Raw genomic sequence first — 23,327 nt, forward strand, 5'->3', positions numbered from 1 at the left:
ATTTAACATCTGTAATAATAGGAGTTATACAATTTTCCTGAATATTAATGTGTGATATAGCTAAAATAATTTATGAAAAAATGTTTCAAAGAATCTTTTGATATATTAAAAGGACGAGAAAAAGTTGAAGAACGAGGCAGCAGCTGATCCAGAGTTGACAAACATTGGACACCCGCCACAACTACGCCTCATTTAAACTAAACTTGCCACTATAACAAGAAGATTAAACTTGAAACTAGACCATCAGTGCTTCAAGATGGCCAGATTTGACTCCTTTGAGCAGCTGATAGTGCGGAGAGAGACAGGATACGTGTGTGATGAGGAAGCTATGATTAACTTCTCCAAGGTTGTATCCTTCGATGATGCTGTGTTTAAACACATTACTAAATGTGAGACCAGCATGTTGCTGCTCTCCAGCCATAACTCTGTGCAGCAGTTCACTTTTGATGTTGTGGTCGGGGATGGTAAGGAAAGTGGCCGAGGTCGAGGTAGGCCTAGTGGTGGTCTGAGTGACACTAGGCCTACCAGTAATGTAACAATGGCTCAGGCCTGGCTCAGGTGTGAGGATAAAGGCTTCCATGGCATGCAGGCATTGTCGTTAATTAATGCCTCCTGTATGCCTAATAATGGTTGTAGAGAGAGGTACTCTGTGGCACAGTATGTCAACTCTCTCATCCACAGTATTGAAGCTTACTTTATGTTCCAGAAGCCAAGTTGTTTGTTCTGTGTTAATGCTGTAGATCTCTGGCAGACTTTTGAAGAACTGGAGCTAGATACTTGTTATATTGTTATGGTGTGGAAGTTCAAGAATGATCCTAACAAAGGTATTGTTTAAAACAATGTTTGTTTCAATTCAGTCTCGGTTGAGTTTACCAAAAATAAATAAAAAGACTAATATACTCTGCATTTTGCTTTAGTAGTGTATGCATTATTTTTATCATTTTGTACAGTAATTTTTTTTTTTTTCAAAAAAACACCTGAAGTGCACCATTTTTAATGCAAACAACTACAGTGGAACCTCAAATATCGAACTTGCTTCAGTCCAGAAGGCTGTTCAAGTGCCTTTACCGAATGAATTTATTCCCATCAGGAATAACGTAAATTAGATTAGTCCATTTCAGACCCTCAAAAATGCACTTATAAAAGCACTTACAAAAATACACTTACATAATTGGTCGTGTTGGGAGCAGTTCGATTTTTGAGGTTCCACTGTATTCTTATTATTGATGATAGTCTATACAGCACTGACAAGTTGAAGAATAAGACACACTTGCAATACTTGGGTATCTTTATTACCTAAATGTTTTGCTTGAACAAGCTTCTCCAGTTGAATACTGGCAATTATAACACTGGAGACAGTAAAATTAGTTTTGGTATGGTCATTCCTTCAAGGCTTGAAGGACTTGACCCTCTACTAACGCTGACAGACCGATCACATTAAAATTATTACATCTGTTGTCTCCAGTATTATATTCGCTGTACCACTGAATCTTGCTCAGCCTCTGAGGAGCTTGACAAGTTCCACCTTGTTGTAATTTTCATTTAAATTGACAATTAGCTTTATATATTTAAATACTGTTTTTGTACTTAAGTGCAATATTTTTTCAGATGCATCACTACGAATTTCCCTCAATAAGCTGAACACGTCGCCCACCTCGATGAGGAATGAACCACTACAGCAAAAGTCAATTTTCCAAACTACCCCAACTGCATCACAGTTGAAGGATGCACCGAAGAGAAAATCTGTACCTCTTAAACCCCAAATAAGGTATTGTATTTATGATGTACTGGTACACAATTGTTTTACTTGAACTGGGTTTATAAATAATAAAATTGTCACATTAAGAGAGCTCAAAACAATGGAATAAGGTTGAATAAATTCAGATTTAGAAAGAAGATAGGAAAGCATTAGTTTAACAAGTTATGTTGGAAAAGTTGCTAAATATGTACAATTGTGTCATCAAAATGAGCACTTTGGGTAGCTTTAAAAATGTATTAGACAAATACATGAGTCGGTAGACTTGCTGTTGTGCATCTGTTTTCACATGTTCATGTGTAAATTTTCAGCGAATCTACAGTTGTTAGTAAAAGAGGAAGACGGAGTGTTTGCGTTGCTGCTGCACAAGACACTGATACCAATATAGATGAAGATGGTGAAATTACTTTTAAAACAAAGTCCACTGCAGCCGTCATACCTCAAGTAAAATATTTACCGGTATGATAGTTATACTCTCGTTTTTTTCAAGTCAAGTTGCTTTTCTTAAAACCAAAGTATATTGTACAGTAATTTTTTTTTTTTTTTTTTTTTTTACAAATCTTTGTTGTAATTTTTGAAAACAGTCATTTCCCACCATATACATGCATGCATACATGCACTATGCACATGTACATGCTTGCATACATACAAATGCATGTATACATACATACACACAGATACATGCATGATCACTCATTCTCTAGCTATCTTTTCAAAAGTGAATAAGCATCACAACTCCAATGATGTGCCAAACTATAACATCCCCAACACATCCTTCAGAGTGTAGTCACTGCATTTCCCACTTACAGAGTTCAAGTCAGGCTAATCATTTTTCCTAAATCCCTTCATAGTTATCACCATGCTCACTGTCCAACAGCATGTCAAATCCTAAAACCCACTTGTCTCCACACAGAAATCTAGCACTTGCACATGCAAGCTCCTGCTATTTAATAATTCCTCTACAGTCTACACCCTTGTTGCAACCCTTATTTTTATATCAGACAAAAATATGAGGAATAATTATTTTATAGTGTTTGCTAAAGCAGTCCTCATTCTACTTTATGTTCCTTAGTAAAGGCAGTTAGCATCTGCAATGCTTATAGTATATGAGTTGTTAATGGGTCCAGGTATTATTACTCCTGCATCCCAGCCTTGGACTAGGTCTTTTCCATTGGAAAGAAAGCATTACAAGAACCACAGTACGTACTAAGAAATACTACATGGAAAGGTATAGCTAAATGTATTTTGAATGTGAGTAGAAGTTCTTAAAATTTTCCTGCCATCTTAAATGTGCATGTGATAGAAGAGACCTGCAATCCTGTTAAGAGTGCAAAACTTCTATATAAAAAGTTTCCATTTCACACTCATAGGGCAGGATGATGGCACATGTACCTCTCTTAGTTGTTCATTCAGAAGCCTTCATTTTTGGAATTCATTATAAAATATATGGTAAAGATTCCACATGGCCTCAACTGTAGGTAAGGAAAGGTCAGTATACTAAATACAGTATACCAATTTGTTTTATATCAATAATGATTATGGAAGTTATGTCATCCTTAAGTTGACTGCTATTAATTTTACTGTGTCATGCAGGAAATGTCACCCAAGAAATTAAAGGCTGCAGCTGTAGTAGAACCCCAGCCAGAAGATAATGCAGAAGATATTACGTTTAGTTTTGAGAGGTGAGTAACACCATTATTGCTAATGAATCTAACTTTGTGTATCAATTCTTATGAGCAAAAACTTCAAACCTCACAACTTCCTTCATTATTAGCAAAAATGTAATTTGCAAAATTATCCTAATCTTTGCACACTTGGCTATTCAATATCAGCTTTGATTTTAGCATGGTATCTTTTGCCTATTTCTTCATGTGCTTGTTTAATCTCAATTTTTTATTTTATTTTTTATAGTAGGGCTTGCTGAGGTAGTATTGTGTATGTCTGTCACTGAAGTTCTGATGGTTTTCAATGTGAATCTTTCAATTAGAACAGCTGTTTTTTTAACATGGGCTGTTTTCAAAAAAAGTCAGTGACCCAAAGAAGGAAATACAGTGGTCCCTCAATAATCGTAAGGCTCGATAGTCGTAATTTTCGAAAATCGTAACGTTATTTTCATCAAAACATTGACTCGTGAATTGTCGTTTGACTCGCAAGTAGTCGTTTGTCTGGGATGTGTACACACAGCCCTGAGCCGCCTCACACTCCATTCCCAGCCAGTATGTCATTGTTTATCGGTGAGTGAGGATGATCCCACGAGTTCATATGATACATTTCATAATTTTTTGATTTATTTATTTATTAGCACACTGGCCGATTCCCACCAAGGCAGGGTGGCCCGAAAAAGAAAAACTTTCACTATCATTCACTTCATTACTGTCTTGCCAGAAGGGTGCTTTACACTACAGTTTTTAAACTGCAACATTAACACCCCTCCTTCAGAGTGCAGGCACTGTACTTCTCATCTCCAGGACTCAAGTCCAGCCTGCCAGTTTCCCTGAATCTCTTCATAAATGTTACTTTGCTCACACTCCAACAGCACGTCAAGTATTAAAAACCATTTGTCTCCATTCACTCCTATCAAACACGCTCACGCATGCCCGCTGGAAGTCCAAGCCCCTCGCACACAAAACCTCCTTTACCCCCTCCCTCCAACCTTTCCTAGGCCGACCCCTACCCCGCCTTCCTTCCACTACAGACTGATACACTCTTGAAGTCATTCTGTTTCGCTCCATTCTCTCTACATGTTCAAACCACCTCAACAACCCTTCCTCAGCCCTCTGGACAACAGTTTTGGCAATCCCGCACCTCCTCCTAACTTCCAAACTACGAATTCTCTGCATTATATTCACTCCACACATTGCCCTCAGACATGACATCTCCACTGCCTCCAGCCTTCTCCTCACTGCAACATTCATCACCCATGCTTCACACCCATATAAGAGCATTGGTAAAACTATACTCTCATACATTCCCCTCTTTGCCTCAGAAACAAAGTTCTTTGTCTCCACAGACTCCTAAGTGCACCGCTCACCCTTTTCCCCTCATCAGTTCTATGATTCACCTCGTCTTTCATAGACCCATCCGCTGACACGTCCACTCCCAAATATCTGAATACATTCACCTCCTCCATACTCTCTCTCTCCAATCTGATATCCAATCTTTCATCACCTAATCTTTTTGTTATCCTCATAACCTTACTCTTTCCTGTATTCACTTTTAATTTTCTTCTTTTACATACCCTACCAAATTCATCCACCAACCTCTGCAACTTCTCTTCAGAATCTCCCAAGAGCACAGTGTCATCAGCAAAGAGCAACTGTGACAACTCCCACTTTATGTGTGATTCTTTATCTTTTAACTCCACGCCTCTTGCCAAGACCCTCACATTTACTTCTCTTACAACCTCATCTATAAATATATTAAACAACCACGGTGATATCACACATCCTTGTCTAAGGCCTACTTTTACTGGGAAATAATCTCCCTCTTTCCTACATACTCTAACTTGAGCCTCACTATCCTCGTAAAAACTCTTCACTGCTTTCAGTAACCTACCTCCTATACCATACACCTGCAACATCTGCCACATTGCCCCCCTATCCACCGTCATACGCCTTTTCCAAATCCATAAATGCCACAAAAACCTCTTTAGCCTTATCTAAATACTGTTCACTTATATGTTTCACTGTAAACACCTGGTCCACACACCCCCTACCTTTCCTAAAGCCTCCTTGTTCATCTGCTATCCTATTCTCCATCTTACTCTTAATTCTTTCAATATTAACTCTACCATACGCTTTACCAGGTATACTCAACAGACTTATCCCCCTATAATTTTTGCACTCTCTTTTGTCCCCTTTGCCTTTATACAAAGGAACTATGCATGCTCTCTGCCAATCCCTAGGTACCTTACCCTCTTCCATACATTTATTAAATAATAGCACCAACCACTCCAAAACTATATCCCCACCTGCTTTTAACATTTCTATCTTTATCCCATCAATCCCAGCTGCCTTACCCCCTTTCATTTTACCTACTGCCTCAAGAACTTCCCCCACACTCACAACTGACTCTTCCTCACTCCTTCTTCTTTCAACACACCGGCTGTATCCCACCGAGGCGGGGTGGCCCAAAAGGAAAAACGAAAGTTTCTCCTTTTGCATTTAGTAATATATACAGGAGAAGAGGTTACTAGCCCCTTGCTCCCGGCATTTTAGTCGCCTCTTACAACACGCATGGCTTACGGAGGAAGAATTCTGTTCCACTTCCCCATGGAGGTAAGAGGAAATAAACAAGAACTAGAAAGAAAATAGAAGAAAACCCAAAGGGGTGTGTATATATATGCTTGTACATGTATGTGTAGTGTGACCTAAGTGTAAGTAGAAGTAGCAAGACATACCTGAAATCTTGCATGTGTATGAGACAGAAAAAAAAAGACACCAGCATCCTACCATCGTGTAAAACAGTTACAGGCTTCAGTTTTACATTCACTTGGCAGGACGGTAGTACCTCCCTGGGCGGTTGCTGTCTACCAACCTACTACCTAGGTTCCTCACTCCTACAAGATGTTATTCCTCTTTGCCCTATACATGAAATCACAGCTTCCCTATCTTCATCAACATTTAACAGTTCCTCAAAATATTCCCTCCGTCTTCCCAATACCTCTAACTCTCCATTTAATAACTCTCCTCTCCTATTTTTAACTGACAAATCCATTTGTTCTCTAGGCTTCCTCAACTTGTTAATCTCACTCCAAAACTTTTTCTTATTTTCAACAAAATTTGTTGATAACATCTCACCCACTCTCATTTGCTCTCTTTTTACATTGCTTTACCACTCTCTTAACCTCTCTCTTTTTCTCCATATACTCTTCCCTCCTTGCATCACTTCTACTTTGTAAAAGCTTCTCATATGCTAACTTTTTCTCCCTTACTACTCTCTTTACATCATCATTCCACTAATCGCTCCTCTTCCCTCCCGCACCCACTTTCCTGTGCTCACAAACTTTTGCTGAGCACTCTAACACTATATTTTTAAACCTACCCCATGCCTCTTCGACCCCATTGCCTATGCTCTCATTAGCCCATCTATCCTCCAATAGCTGTTTATATCTTACCCTAACTGCCTCCTGATGCTTCTATTCTCCTTGTATCCCATCTACCTTTTACTCTCAGTGTAGCTACAACTAAAAAGTGATCTGATATATCTGTGGCCCCTCTATAAATATGTACATCCTGAAGTCTACTCAACAGTCTTTTATCTACTAAGACATAATCCAACAAACTACTGTCATTTCGCCCTACATCATATCTTGTATACTTATTTATCCTCTTTTTCTTAAAATATGTATTACCTATAACTAAACCCCTTTCCATTATCATTTACACCTGGCACCCCAAACATACCTACCACACCCTCTCTAAAAGTTTCTCCTACTTTAGCATTCAGGTTCCCTACCACAATTACTCTCACTTGGTTCAAAGGTTCCTATACATTCACTTAACATCTCCCAAAATCTCTCCTCTACATTACTCTCTTCTCCAGGTGCATACACGCTTATTATGACCCACTTTTCGCATCCATCCTTTACTTTAATCCACATAATCCTTGAATTTAAACATTCATATTCTCTCTTCTCCTTCCATAACTGATCCTTCAACATTATTGCTACCCCTTCCTTAGCTCTAACTCTCTCAGATACTCCAGATTTAATCTCATTTATTTCCCCCCCCACCGAAACTCCCCTACCCCCTTCAGCTTTGTTTCGCTTAGGGCCAGGACATCCAACTTCTTTTCATTCATAACATCAGCAATCATCTGTTTCTTGTCAACCGCACTACATCCACGCACATTCAAGCATCCCAGTTTTATAAAGTTTTTCTTCTCTTTTTTTAGTAAATGTTTACAGGAGAAGGGGTTACTAGCCCATTGCTCCCGGCATTTTAGTCGCCTCATACAACACGCATGGCTTATGGAGGAAAGATTCTTTTCCACTTCCCCATGGACAATAGAAGAAATAAAGAAGAACAAGAGCTATTTAGAAAAAGGAGAAAAACCTAGATGTATGTATATATATATATGCATGTGCGTGTCTGTGAAGTGTGACCAAAGTGTAAGTAGGAGTGGCAAGATATCCCTGTTATCTAGCGTGTTTATGAGACAGAAAAAGACACTAGCAATCCTACCATGTTGTAAAACAGTTACAGGTTTGTTTCACAGTCATCTGGCAGAACGGTAGTACTTCCCTGGGTGGTTGCTGTCTACCAACCTACTAAAATATTCCATTTATTTTAGTGCTTGCAACTGCTAAATAAGTCACCGTGGCTCCAAAGAAACCTTCTAGTGCCAGCTCTTTGGTAAAGAATGTGAGAAACACATAATTTAAGAAAAAGTTTGTAGAAAAATATGAAGGTGGTGGTGGTAGAGTGGAAGCAGTTGTGATAGTGGTTGATGGTGGTATAGGGTGGTAGTGATGGTGGTAGCAGTTGTAATAGTGGTAGAAGGTGGTAGTGATGGTGGTAGCAGTTGTAATAGTGGTAGAAGGTGGTAGCAGTTGTAATAGTGGTAGAAGGTGGTAGATGGTGGTAGTGGTTGTGATGGTGGTAGAGGGTGCCTTCTTCAGTGATACTACTAACTCCTCCAATGTTGTTGGAGTTATATAGGGCTACAGAAAACACCGCCGCCTCAGCTGCTGCTTCACCACCATTATGGACAGCTTATGCTCACAGTGGCCCTTATACACCCAACAACAACACAACATAACACCTTATGACATACATAATGACTTACTTTATTCATTCTAGAGTATATTCCATGTTTCTATGTTATTAGTATTGTTTATTATGTAATACTAGTTTAATTGTGATAGATAAATAAGCCGCAGAGTTGATATTAGTGTCATATTCTCCAACAATAAACTCGCCATCCCTCCCTCACACAACCAAGTCTTCAATAAAGGTAAGTATTTATTTTATTTTATTATCACACCGGCCGATTCCCACCAAGGCAGGGTGGCCCGAAAAAGAAAAACTTTCACCATCATTCACTCCATCACTGTCTTGCCAGAAGGGTGCTTTACACTACAGTTTTTAAACTGCAACATTAACACCCCTCCTTCAGAGTGCAGGCACTGTACTTCCCATCTCCAGGACTCAAGTCCGGCCTGCCGGTTTCCCTGAATCCCTTCATAAATGTTACTTTGCTCACACTCCAACAGCACGTCAAGTATTAAAAACCATTTGTCTCCATTCACTCCTATCAAACACGCTCACGCATGCCTGCTGGAAGTCCAAGCCCCTCGCACACAAAACCTCCTTTACCCCCTCCCTCCAACCCTTCCTAGGCCGACCCCTACCCCGCCTTCCTTCCACTACAGACTGATACACTCTTGAAGTCATTCTGTTTCGCTCCATTCTCTCTACATGTCCGAACCACCTCAACAACCCTTCCTCAGCCCTCTGGACAACAGTTTTGGTAATCCCGCACCTCCTCCTAACTTCCAAACTACGAATTCTCTGCATTATATTCACACCACACATTGCCCTCAGACATGACATCTCCACTGCCTCCAGCCTTCTCCTCGCTGCAACATTCATCACCCACGCTTCACACCCATATAAGAGCGTTGGTAAAACTATACTCTCATACATTCCCCTCTTTGCCTCCAAGGACAAAGTTCTTTGTCTCCACAGACTCCTAAGTGCACCACTCACTCTTTTTCCCTCATCAATTCTATGATTCACCTCATCTTTCATAGACCCATCCGCTGACACGTCCACTCCCAAATATCTGAATACGTTCACCTCCTCCATACTCTCTCCCTCCAATCTGATATTCAATCTTTCATCACCTAATCTTTTTGTTATCCTCATAACCTTACTCTTTCCTGTATTCACCTTTAATTTTCTTCTTTTGCACACCCTACCAAATTCATCCACCAATCTCTGCAACTTCTCTTCAGAATCTCCCAAGAGCACAGTGTCATCAGCAAAGAGCAGCTGTGACAACTCCCACTTTGTGTGTGATTCTTTATCTTTTAACTCCACGCCTCTTGCCAAGACCCTCGCATTTACTTCTCTTACAACCCCATCTATAAATATATTAAACAACCACGGTGACATCACACATCCTTGTCTAAGGCCTACTTTTACTGGGAAAAAATTCCCCTCTTTCCTACATACTCTAACTTGAGCCTCACTATCCTCGTAAAAACTCTTCACTGCTTTCAGTAACCTACCTCCTACACCATACACTTGCAACATCTGCCACATTGCCCCCCTATCCACCCTGTCATACGCCTTTTCCAAATCCATAAATGCCACAAAGACCTCTTTAGCCTTATCTAAATACTGTTCACTTATATGTTTCACTGTAAACACCTGGTCCACACACCCCCTACCTTTCCTAAAGCCTCCTTGTTCATCTGCTATCCTATTCTCCGTCTTACTCTTAATTCTTTCAATTATAACTCTACCATACACTTTACCAGGTACACTCAACAGACTTATCCCCCTATAATTTTTGCACTCTCTTTTATCCCCTTTGCCTTTATACAAAGGAACTATGCATGCTCTCTGCCAATCCCTAGGTACCTTACCCTCTTCCATACATTTATTAAATAATTGCACCAACCACTCCAAAACTATATCCCCACCTGCTTTTAACATTTCTATCTTTATCCCATCAATCCCGGCTGCCTTACCCCCTTTCATTTTACCTACTGCCTCACGAACTTCCCCCACACTCACAACTGACTCTTCCTCACTCCTACAAGATGTTATTCCTCCTTGCCCTATACACGAAATCACAGCTTCCCTATCTTCATCAACATTTAACAATTCCTCAAAATATTCCTTCCATCTTCCCAATACCTCTAACTCTCCATTTAATAACTCTCCTCTCCTATTTTTAACTGACAAATCCATTTGTTCTCTAGGCTTTCTTAACTTGTTAATCTCACTCCAAAACTTTTTCTTATTTTCAACAAAATTTGTTGATAACATCTCACCCACTCTCTCATTTGCTCTCTTTTTACATTGCTTCACCACTCTCTTAACTTCTCTCTTTTTCTCCATATACTCTTCCCTCCTTGCATCACTTCTACTTTGTAAAAACTTCTCATATGCTAACTTTTTCTCCCTTACTACTCTCTTTACATCATCATTCCACCAATCGCTCCTCTTCCCTCCTGCACCCACTTTCCTGTAACCACAAACTTCTGCTGAACACTCTAACACTACATTTTTAAACCTACCCCATACCTCTTCGACCCCATTGCCTATGCTCTCATTAGCCCATCTATCCTCCAATAGCTGTTTATATCTTACCCTAACTGCCTCCTCTTTTAGTTTATAAACCTTTACCTCTCTCTTCCCTGATGCTTCTATTCTCCTTGTATCCCATCTACCTTTTACTCTCAGTGTAGCTACAACTAGAAAGTGATCTGATATATCTGTGGCCCCTCTATAAACATGTACATCCTGAAGTCTACTCAACAGTCTTTTATCTACCAATACATAATCCAACAAACTACTGTCATTTCGCCCTACATCATATCGTGTATACTTATTTATCCTCTTTTTCTTAAAATATGTATTACCTATAACTAAACCCCTTTCTATACAAAGTTCAATCAAAGGGCTCCCATTATCATTTACACCTGGCACCCCAAACTTACCTACCACACCCTCTCTAAAAGTTTCTCCTACTTTAGCATTCAAGTCCCCTACCACAATTACTCTCTCACTTGGTTCAAAGGCTCCTATACATTCACTTAACATCTCCCAAAATCTCTCTCTCTCCTCTGCATTCCTCTCTTCTCCAGGTGCATACACGCTTATTATGACCCACTTCTCGCATCCAACCTTTACTTTAATCCACATAATTCTTGAATTTACACATTCATATTCTCTTTTCTCCTTCCATAACTGATCATTTAACATTACTGCTACCCCTTCCTTTGCTCTAACTCTCTCAGATACTCCAGATTTAATCCCATTTATTTCCCCCCACTGAAACTCTCCTACCCCCTTCAGCTTTGTTTCGCTTAGGGCCAGGACATCCAACTTCTTTTCATTCATAACATCAGCAATCATCTGATGATGTTAAATAAGAACATAAGAACTTTAGAAAGGAGGAACACTGCAACAGGCCTGGTGGCCCATACTAGGCAGGTCCTTCACAAATCCAACCCACTAACAGAACAAATGCTACCCAAGCAATAATCTCAGGTGCAGGTCCGACTCAAATCCAACCCCTCTCACTCATGTATTTATCCAACCTAAATTTGAACTACCCAGTGTTTTAGCTTCGATCACCCTACTAGGCAGACCGTTCCACTCATCAACTACCCCTATTACCAATGTTCATTTACATTTTATTAGTGCTTTACATTTATTTGGTATTCTTTTCTGCAAGTAAATCTATATTTAAGCTAGGGAAGTGACCTAGAGTCCTTATGGAGGTATATTTCCCTTCCAAACAATAACCTCTCTTCCCACTCTCCTCCTCCCTGTCTTCCACTCGTCAACAACAGCCTTCAATAAAGGTAACTGTCATGTTGAATGTTCATTCTTTTGTGCATGTAAATCTATCTTTAAGGTAAAAAAAAAAATTGTTGTTGATACTTCTGGGTGTCTGGAACGAATTAATTGGATTTACATTATTTCTTATGGGGAAAATGGATTCGAAAATCGTCAATTTCGATAATAGTCACACTTCCAGGAATGGATTAATTATGAAAAACGAGGGACCACTGTACCTTCACTATTACTCAATCTCTAGTTATCTTTTCAGAGTGCATGATACTGGGGGATTTGGATGTGCTTCTAGTATGTTATAAGCTTGACTCCTTGTAAGACTATTACTCCTATGATTCTTACTGTATTTTTCATAGCTTTATATAGATTTTTCAAACAGTCATTATTTTGACTTACAAGTGATTGGGAACTGCCTGTTCCAAGTTTGGAACTATAGAACTTTACCTCTCATTTCCTCACTAGCCTTGGGAAAGGGTTAGAGCTCTCTGGTTTGTTACTTGAGGATGATAGTGAGTTACCCTATTGGTTAGAAGCAATTTTGTTTGTCCAGATTGGGCTCTGTAACCTTTCCAGTTGTAGATCCCTAACTGGGCCTTAGAATGCTAAAGGGTTAACCCTTTAGCATGTATGCATGAATGCATGCAGCCTTAATGACTATCTTGTAGTCAGTAGGTTTTAAAACTGTTTAATTAAGCACCATTAAACAGATCAATTACATGACTTAAAGAATATGATGTCAAGGTTTAAATATGAATATTTTGTATAAATTAGGTTCATTTAAATGAGAAATAGATTTTTATTTTCACTTGCCCCTTAATTCCTTATCACTTCCACTTTTTTACCATCTCTTTTATCTTTGCTGTGTAGCACTATAAAACGTGTGAATTTAGCATGTTCTATGAATATTTCTGTAATAATCTCACCCTTTGATGTCTTTTTTGACAGGTCACAGTCCAAAACATCTTCACGCAAGAGTAGTGCTCGCAAGAGTTTGATGCCCGAGTGGCCAGACCTCGAGAAGGATGATGTTCTGTGTTTCTTTGATAATCTTAACCCCAAACAAACAGAGCAGACATGTATTGCTCTCACTTGCAAGTGAGTAGAACTTTGTCTTAACTTTAAAAACTTTACATTAATAGCAGGATCAGCAATAGGATAAAGTCAGGCATTGTTTAAAACTGTCTCAAGAAAAGGGGAATATAATCAGGTGTAAAATAAGCGAATATTAGAGAAGCATTGCATGAGGCAATGCTTCTCTAATATGCTGAGTAGTGCTGGTAGTAATTGATAGTTCTTGGTGGTATATTGTACCTGGTTCAATATTTGTATGACTAAAGACTTGGTCACTTGGAGGCTGCCTTGGTTCTGGGTGACTGGTATCATGAGAGTTGTTGCATATCATTTCTTGTATTTTTCCCCATCTTTCAGTACAAGTCTTGAGTGAGAAAGTCTCATCCTACAATACTTAGAAAATTGCAATGCTCATCATTCTTCATCATAAATTGCAAAATAAAAAAAAATGCCATAAAAATCTCAAATACCCAAAACAGACAAGAAAGTAGACCAGTTTATAATTTTCTCTACATGTAATGCTGCCTCTAACATCATTGGGATTTTTGAACGAAGCCAACAGCAGAGTAGCTGTTGCAGCCTCTTCTACAGTCTGTGATCTCACAAGGAGATACAATAACCATAACACAAAAGAGACTGATGGGTGAGAAATTGCATGTGGTGGATATAAGAAGATTTATGTGGGAGAAACTGCCAGAAACCAAAGTACAGTAAATGCATCAACAAACATAAGTATGCAGCCCAAACTGATAATAATGACAATGCTTATATCCAACAAAAGAATTCACACATTCATCGGATGAGATTTTTCTCTCTCAAGACTCGTAATAGAAGGAAAAAAATGCAAGAGAAAATGCTATGAAACTGCTCTCATCATGACATTAAAAACTATCACCCAGAACCAAGGCAACTTCCAGTTGGCCAAACCTTTAGCTGTACAGATAGTGAATCAGGTTAACTGCTGTGAACTACCAACTGTTGTACTTCCATTACTATGGACTATTATCAGCAATTTTCAACATGGCAGCATATCTCTAAATCTACCTCTTGTGAGCCAGTAGGCCTACTGCATGCTTTTCAAATAATTACTTATTTTACACCTATGTTCCCTCCCAAGAACATAAGAAGGAAGGAGCACTGCAGCAAATTTTTGTGCCACCAGGTGTTGTGTATCAGACTTGATAAAGCCTGCTGTGCAAGAGTTTATAAAATAAAAAAAAAAATTATGTATGTGTACTGTCTTTTAACCATGTGTACTTTTTATCTTGTGGATTTGACCTGATAATGAGAATAGTTCTTATAAAACATCATAAACATGGTTTGTCTTTGTTGAACTTATTGTTTATTATATTAGGTTAGGTTAGGTTAGGTCAGGTCAAGCTTGTCAGGAAACAGGACGAGTTCTCCAGGACTCGGGTCTTAGTCATATAATGACCCACAGCTGGAGCTTTTGGTCATCCGACCAAGGCCTTTGCTGGCTTACCACTCCACCCCTTTAAAAACTATGGAATTATATTCACATTCTTTATTAAATGCTTACATTTTCTTTGTAATCAGTCGCTGAAATACTTTTAATCATCTTTTTGCCTGCATTATCAATATTTTACAAGAGGGTTCAAGTAATGATGCAATGAAAGGCAGTGTTGAAAAATAAAATGAATTTGAGTTTAGTAGAACTCATACATTGATTAAAGAACTGTGACACAGTAACTGCTGTACATCCTAAAGGTTTCTCTTTCCAGGTTTGCTTCAATGAAGTATGACCGGGAGCTACCATCCAAGTTGCTGTATCAGTGGGTGCAAAAGAAAGGACGTACCATTCAGAAGACTGTCAACTCCTATGATTTGCCAGAGAAGGAACAAAAGGAAACCATGGTGCAGTTCTTCAAATCACTAAATCCTGACCTGTCAGAGGCCACTCGTGTAGCATTTACATGTAAGTTTATGCAAACCCAGTTTGGTGTCGCTGTACAATCTAAACAGTTCTACAGTGTACTCGGAGATACTGGTAAGAAGTCATCTAAACGTCGTTAGTTTGGGCTAATGTACGCCATGGAAAAGATGTGTGTAAAGTGTGTATATATATATATATTTTTTATGGATTAAAGCAGTTCAAGTATTTATAACAAGCTTCTCTAAAAAAAATTTAAGTTTTTAGGTAAATTTTTATTTAAATGAAAAACCTGCTTACTGTTATTTTTTCCAGACACATATTCATTTAATGCAAATTTCTTTGGAAATAAGATTCTTTTGTAGAAAATACTATTGGTATGTGTGTGTGTTATTTAAGCAAAATGTACTTATTGACATCTGTTTGTGGGGAGCTGAGTCTCAGCTCTTGGCCCTGTCTCCTAAACTACTTTAATTTTTCCTACTGAAGAAGAATAAAAAGACAATACTGTGACTGGAACAATACACAAATAACCTGCACATATGAGAATGAAACTTATGATGACATTCAGTTCAAGTTGGACTAGTCATACAGAAGTGTGACTAGTTAATGGTTCAAGTTGGTCTGAAATGTCATATATTTCATTCTCCTATTTTTTATATATACGTATATTTTCCTTATTGATATCCAACCTCTTGGGCCTTATGCCTACTTAAAGCTGTTTGCTGAATTTAGTGCTCCCACTTCCTCATCCAGCTCCTATTTTTCAGTTTCTTTTGAGTGTAATATAAATACTTTCCAACATACCTATGCCTCATTTGTTTCTTCTTTCATATTTGTTCCAAAGTCCCTGCTCTTATTTCAAAATTGAAACTTACCTTTATTAATTCCTGTTAGAATTTTGTATGCCTTACTCATCTCTCTAAATTTTGCCCACTCCCAAGAGTTGTTTGTACCTTTCACTGTAACTCCTTCATAGGTTCATTAATGTTTTCTTTTTTTTATGCATTGACACCATTCTCCTTGCATTCCATCTTCTTACTCTATTCATTAAATAATGATTTGACATTTTAGATACTCCTTTAAAAGCTGTACAACCAAAAGTCTGCTTTTTAACTTTTTATCTACTGTTATATAGTCAAACTGTTCACATGATACACTTCATCATACCTTGTATTGCCTTTTACCAAACCTCTTTCTAAACAATTTCGTACTATGCCCTCTACAAGTTTCTCCCACTTTTATTAAGGTCCCCTAAGACAATTAGTCTTGTCTTAAATTCATTCAACATCCATTTAACATCTGACTCTACTGCCCTTCTTTAACCTCCAGGTGCATAGACACTTACTGTAACCCACCTTTCACTTCCCACTGTTTGCTAAACCACATAATTTTGAATTAAAAATTTATGATTCAACTTTCCACAATTGTTCATTAAGTATTACTACCATGACTTTAAGATCTTGTTCACTCAGATACACTTAATTTAGTCCTATTTATTCCTCCCCTTTCAAACTCTTCTCCTTTTATCTTTTTTGTGCTCAGGACTAGAACATCTATCTTCCTCTCATCTGTTTCACATCCACCCACATTTCAGCAACTCCCTTTCAAAATTTCTTTAGTCTTATTAGGTTTATAGAAAAAAAAAAGTACCAGCCTCTTGTTCCTAGCATTTTAAGTACATTTTACAATGCATATGGCTTATGGGAAAGCATTCAAACCCCCATGGGACTGGAAAGGAATTGCTACAGTAACATGAGCTAGAGGTGGGGTCATTACCTGTAAATTTAATTAGGTGACATACTGTACCTGTGGCTGGTTTTGAGAGCTCTACTCTCAGTCCAGATTAAGGACAAACGTATACGTATACATATACACTACTTGTAATATTTCATTTTTATGCTAATTTTGTTTAATTATGTACTGGAATTTTTTATCACCTTGATAATACAAATAATTAGAGCATTTATTTTTATGAGATATTTAGGTAAATTAAATTTTTTTAGTGTACACTGTTAATCCCTCCATAGCCAGTATTTGTAAGCCAGTTTTGGATTAAAATTTAGTATATCTTTATTGAAATGAGATGCAGATTGACAACGGTTCATAATTATTTTTAGAGTGAGTATACAGTGAAGCCTCCATTTAGCAAAGCCAGAGCTGTTATGGAATATTTTTCAAAATGGTTCTGGTCAATTTCCCACATTTGTAGCTGTTTTCTCTTATATACCCTTATGAAAATAAAATTGAATGCAATTACAGTACATGTATAGTGATGTTTAATGAAATTATGTGGTGTCTAGGAAAATAACTTGCATGAACACGGAGGCCTCACTGTAATTCGAACAAGTTATTGTTTATTTAATAGAAAATTGTAAGGCTGTATGTTTTGCTAATTTCTAATACTCATTTAAGCGTTCTTAGAAAACTGATGTTTTTAATAAGTTGAATCTATTGCACTGAATGAGATTTCAGAAAGTTTACCAAGATATTGTGATTATGTTGAAAAATAACATGGTCTTTTTGTATTTGCAAATACAGTGGACCCCCGCTTAACGATCACCTCCAAATGCGGCCAATTATGTAAGTGTATTTATGTAAGTGCGTTTGTACGTGTATGTTTGGGGGTCTGAAATGGACTAATCTACTTCACAATATTCCTTATGGGAAAAAATTCGGTCAGTACTGGCACCTGAACATACTACTGGAATGAAAAAAGTTCGTTAACCGGGGGTCCACTGTATTAACTGTTTTTTAATTGCTTTTATAGGAGACTCTTTTTAAATGATAATTTTATAATTGCATTTATAGGATACTTGAAATTAGTGTTAATTAAATGTGACAAGTTTTTGTCGTCTTCATATCCATCCTTTGGAAGGTAGTTAAAAGTTTACAGAGGAGCATTGTTTCCCAACTTTCTTTTGACTAAGTAAGTTGCAGTGGTGATGAGTTGTGTGCTTAAAACTGGGGATTGTGGCTAAGATTCTGGGATCATTTTCTCAAACCTTTAACCGAGTAGCTTAACACTAAATTATAATGGATTGCAATATAATTCATTTATGTGAAAATAATTTAACTTGTTTTGGGTGCTGTTTCTGTTATTGAACCCAGTTTGTTATTCAGTCTTGTAATGATGTTAACTTATATCCAGTGTTTCTTCAGCAATACTTGAGATTGATTTAAATAATAAAGCTGTGGTAATTGAGCTTGCTTCCATCATTTTCATGGTCATGGAGACAGGGAGGTTACATGATGCTGGTGAGAGGCTCTTGATCTGAATTAAGCTTGAATGCCTTCCATCCCTCACCCCAACAGGGACTGTATAATTCCTACGAGTTTAGTGCTCCCCATAATAATAATGAGGGTAAGAATTTTTTTTTCCAGCACTGTAATAACCATATATGTACAGCGGTACCTCGGGATACGAAATTAATTGGCTCCAGAAGGCTGAGTGCTGTTACCGAATGCATTTGTTCCCATAAGGAATATTGTAAATTAATTAATCCACTTCAGGGCTCCAAAAATACACTTGCATAATTGTTCGAGTTGGGAGTTGTTCGTATCCCGAGGTACCATTGAATATTGGTTGCCTTTAATGCTATTATCTGGGAGAAACACATAGAAGGAATAATAATAATAGCCCCAACCATTTACATTTTATGAAAATTCAATATAAAAAATTATAACAATTCTCAGCAAAGAATATGGCACATACAGTAATAACCTTATCCTAAAAATTGAAAGAATTTTTACATCCAGGTATATTTACAGTGTGTCATTATATTCAGTGTCACTGGTTTGACTAGATTACAAAGCAAGTGTCTCAGGCAATTAATTTTTTTATGTGTAGGATGCTCCTTTGTTCTCTTCATATACAATAAGTGCTATAAAAAGAAATTCTGTGTAAGTATAAGTTCACAGTATGTATTTCTTTATTAAAATAATTGGGAGGGTTAAAAATGATTTGAGAATGTTAATTTTTCAGCATTTAAAATGTAGAAATATAACTCCACCAAATAAACATCCTTCTTTTCAAATATATATATTTTATTAATTATCATAACACTTTTTTCTTCATAATTAGGGTAGTTCAAGAACATCACTTTTCAATATCCTGTAACAGTCTCCCTTTATATGAGGCATCCCATTTTAAATAAGGATATATCTCAGTCCTAGCAGTCATTCTTTGCACATGGAAATTCAAGCAGATTATTCTTGGCACATAGCGAAAATGTTCTTCACATTCCTGATAAAATTTGTAATAAATCACACTCGTCTCTTTTCATAGGTAATGAATATAATTTTCATCTGCTAAGAACATCACAATTTTTGTTGGATTTATTTAAAAAATTGTTTTATTAAAGTATATAATGTGACCAGTTTCGAGGGTTCTACCCTGGAAGCTAGGCTTCCAATCTTTAAAAACTACAGAATATCACAAAGAGTAGTGTCTTAAACACTCGGGATGAGGGTGGCCCCTTCAGAAGGATTTCTAGCACCAACATAAGACTTGAAAGACTGGGCAGGTCAATTTTTGCTAGAAATTAAATATAGTATCAGAGTCAAGATCAGCACGTAGATGGCCATTTCCATAAGAGCCGTGACTGGAGCGCTTGATAGTGGCAGTGTCAAAGTCCTTCAGTGGTAAGTTTGTTATGGCTGCTTTTAGCCCACTTTTAAGACTGCCATTCTTTATTGTGCTGCTTGGTGACTGCTCTCCTTTCCACTCTGCTCCTGGTACACTAACATAATGATTAGGTTTAGCAGAGATGTAGTGAGGTGAGGATGGTACTCGCCTATGGTGTCTGCGAACACACACATGGTAAGTAGCTAGGGCACCAAGCAGTGCTCCAGTGAAGAGACAAGCCAGACAGGAGCCTACCAATGCCTGCACTGATACTGTGCTGCCCCCACCACCATTCTTACTACTACTCACAACAGCTGCTTCCATTGTTGCAACATTAGCTGAAATAGAAAAGTACATTATAAAAATAATTGTAATGCTTACCCCTAACACAATCTAAGTGAAATTTTATTAAAATTTAACTTTGTACAATATATGATAAAAGTATTATTACTGTATTATAATCAGGGGAAGTGCTGAATCCATAAGGGTCATATAGTGCATGGGGAATGAGAGGCAATCAGGTTTGATTAAAGGAAGTGGAGGACAATTATTGTAGTACAGTGCATAAGTAGTATAATATTTTGTTTGGCATGACAACTCAAGTTATTGTAAGATAAGATTGTTTGAATTTTTAACCTAGAGGGTTTGCCACCCAAGATAGCCCAATAAAATCAGTGTTGAGGACTTGTTTCCATTGAGAGCTTTTAATCTTCTCCCAGAATGTGACCCACAGCAGTAGGCTAACACTCAGGTACCTACTTATTGGTAGGTAAAGAGGGGCAGCAGGTGTAAGGAAATATGTGCAATGTTTCACCCGTGCTGGAGATTGACCTCGGTTCCTCAGTGTGAGAGCTGAGGAGGCTACCAACCAAGCCATGAGCACCTGCTACATGTTTCACTTGCTTTATGCAAATTTAATATTATGAGATGTGCTATTTCTAGGAGTAATTAAGTTATGAGATATACAATCAGAGTGTTTAAAATATAATGCACACTAATCCTAATTGAGCTTAGTACAGCTGCCATGGACCTGCAATGTTGCTGCAGTGCATAACAAGGGACACCTACTTTATAATGTCTCTAAGGGTTTTATGACCCCTACTGATTTAGTGTTTTCTAAGTCATATAGTACCTGGAAGAAAGGCAAAAAGGTTGAATCCAAGGAAAACTAGGTCCAGTTCTTGGATCAAAAACTTACTGGCATCATGGTATCTATACTACTATACACTGCGTAATATTTGTGCACTTTTCTATGATACAATCAAATACATATGTATAATTTTTTATTTTTCTAGTTCAATTTTTAACAGTATTGATTAGAATATGAAGCATCATCACTGTCCATTACCCAGGATTGTATGGCCCCTCTATAGGTTTACCATTTTCCCATTAATTGAATAAAATGGTAATACTCGAGCATCATCTGAAAAATAAAGCACTGGGCATTTTTCTGAATATTGGTATATTGGGTCCCTTCAATGGAGGTTCCTGGATGCTGGTGAGGGGCTCTTGATCTAGGGAACTGGATCTGTGCTCTGGTTCCCTGAACTGATCCTCAATACCTTCCATCATCCCCTCCCCACCTGTGCTGTATAATCCTACGGGTTGAGCGCTCCCCCATAATTATAATAATAATAATGGTATCTTGGCACAGACTTTGGTTAAAAATTACCTCTAATTCTAGTACAGTGGACCCTCGGTTAACGATATTTTTTCACTCCAGAAGTATGTTCAGGTGCCAGTACTGACCGAATTTGTTCCCATAAGGAATATTGTGAAGTAGATTAGTCCATTTCAGACCCCCAAACATACACGTACAAACGCACTTACATAAATACACTTACATAATTGGTCACATTCGGAGGTGATCGTTATGCGGGGGTCCACTGTACATGTATTGCACTGTTACTGTGTCATAAAAATTAATACCATTCTTTTTCCTCTCCCCTCAAGGGAGATTCCTTGATTCAAGCAATGGAACTTATTCTCCCCATCCTTGGACTGAACCTGATTACCTCTTAACCCTTAAACTGTCCAAATGTAGATCTACGTCCAATTGCGGGGGGCTCCGAATGTAGATCTGCATTTTTTTTACATGCTTTCAAATGGGGAAAATCAAGGTCAGTGCTACGCACGTGAACGTAGATCTACATTTGGACAGTTTAAGGGTTAAATGCCCAGGTGCTGTATAACTCTATAGGTTTGGTGCTCACCCCTTAGTATAATAATAAAATACTGTACTCACAATTCATAAATTTGCAAGATTCTCTCTGAACATCAAGCCCACGACACTGACTGGGCTGATTTGAAATGCAGTGACGTTTCCTTACTCGTTCATCTCCACCTCCACACTCTGACCACTCTGCCCACATGCCCCAACCCTCTTCACCTGCAACAATTTAAAAAGTACTACAGTACCTCTGGTAAGTACATATATGTGATAGATTAAATAATAAAGAGAAGATACCACAGATTTACTTATGCTCCTGTAGCTACAAACAGGTAGTTGCATGTTCAAAATTAAATCATTCATGTTAAATGCTAAACCCACATGGGTCATTCAGAGCAAAATATTACATGTTCCAGAGCTGAAAATTATGCTGCAGTAGGATACTGATGAGTTAATTATACTGTACCGTACATCTAGTTTTGCAAATACACGTGTTTGAACATTTGATCAAACTACTGATTCCAGCTCTAGTAAGCAACTGGTCACTATCATGGTCTGCCACAGGGACAATGAAAAATACTAGAAAACAGAACACTGTTTACCTATACATGTAGCCTTGTGGCACGACTGCTGCACTGTGTGAGAACCAGTGCAATCTGATGCATCACTAAATGGATTATGCGAAGCAATGCACTGACGTGTCCGATACTGCATTCCTGACCCACAAGTAGCTGAACACGGACTCCAGTCACTCCAACATGCCCAAAGACCTACAGATATGAGAATCTATCATTAATATAGATACAAAAGTTATTTTTATCGAATTCCATGATTTTTGTACACAATAATCCAAACATAAGTGTAATAAACACTGGTAAATAGTATGAGCAAACTTAAGAGGTGAAAATAAAATATAAGTACATATTGTATATTTTGGCTTACCACTGAGACTGAAATGTGCAGTCTGCAAACCCCTTCAGGAGAGAGGGGGACTTCTGATCCAAGAAACTGGATGTCTTCTAGCTCCTTGGATCAAACCTGACTGTCATTCTCCCCAAGTGTTGTATGACCCCCTACACATTGAGCACTTCTCTTAAATACTGTATAATAATGCAATCTGCTGAATTATTTTCATCTGTGAAGCACTGAACTTGTAGGGGTCATACATTATTAATAAATAACAAATAACAAAAAAAGGCACAATACCGTGACTGTCACGATACACAAATAAACCGCACATAAAAGAGAGAAGCTTACGACGACGTTTCGGTCCG

General features: G+C 38.0%; 2 protein-coding genes across 10 annotated transcripts in view; one reads left to right on the plus strand and one right to left on the minus strand.

The window, feature by feature from the left end:
* Positions 1 to 113: 113 nt before the first annotated feature.
* On the plus strand, positions 114 to 18,104 carry LOC128699973 (uncharacterized). The gene is made up of 6 exons (XM_053792822.2): positions 114 to 824; positions 1,609 to 1,768; positions 2,068 to 2,215; positions 3,350 to 3,438; positions 13,240 to 13,389; positions 15,108 to 18,104. The coding sequence occupies exons 1-6, from the start codon at positions 257 to 259 to the stop codon at positions 15,397 to 15,399; spliced, it is 1,407 nt and encodes a 468-aa protein (XP_053648797.1). The 5' UTR covers positions 114 to 256; the 3' UTR covers positions 15,400 to 18,104.
* Positions 18,105 to 18,900: 796 nt separating this feature from the next.
* LOC128699971 (semaphorin 5c) overlaps positions 18,901 to 23,327 on the minus strand; it is a 144,062-nt gene continuing 139,635 nt past the window's right edge. For all 9 annotated transcript variants that reach the window (XM_053792820.2, XM_070098708.1, XM_070098714.1 and 6 more), the window contains 3 exons: positions 22,656 to 22,823; positions 22,129 to 22,272; positions 18,901 to 20,221 (listed from right to left, as the gene is read on the minus strand). In XM_053792820.2, coding sequence (XP_053648795.1) covers positions 19,794 to 20,221; positions 22,129 to 22,272; positions 22,656 to 22,823 — 740 coding nt within the window. In that variant the 3' untranslated portion in view covers positions 18,901 to 19,793. The remainder of the gene's footprint in view (positions 20,222 to 22,128; positions 22,273 to 22,655; positions 22,824 to 23,327) is intronic.

Source organism: Cherax quadricarinatus, chromosome 64 (genome assembly GCF_038502225.1).
Source record: "Cherax quadricarinatus isolate ZL_2023a chromosome 64, ASM3850222v1, whole genome shotgun sequence".
In the NCBI taxonomy this organism is placed as follows: domain Eukaryota; kingdom Metazoa; phylum Arthropoda; class Malacostraca; order Decapoda; family Parastacidae; genus Cherax; species Cherax quadricarinatus.

Coding starts and splice junctions, on each gene's coding strand:
- LOC128699973 (XM_053792822.2), top strand. CDS start 257: ATGGCCAGATTTGACTCCTTTGAGCAGCTGATAGTGCGGAGAGAGACA. Junction 3,439..13,239: donor ATTACGTTTAGTTTTGAGAG/GTGAGTAACACC, acceptor CTTTTTTGACAG/GTCACAGTCCAAAACATCTT. Junction 13,390..15,107: donor TGTATTGCTCTCACTTGCAA/GTGAGTAGAACT, acceptor TTCTCTTTCCAG/GTTTGCTTCAATGAAGTATG.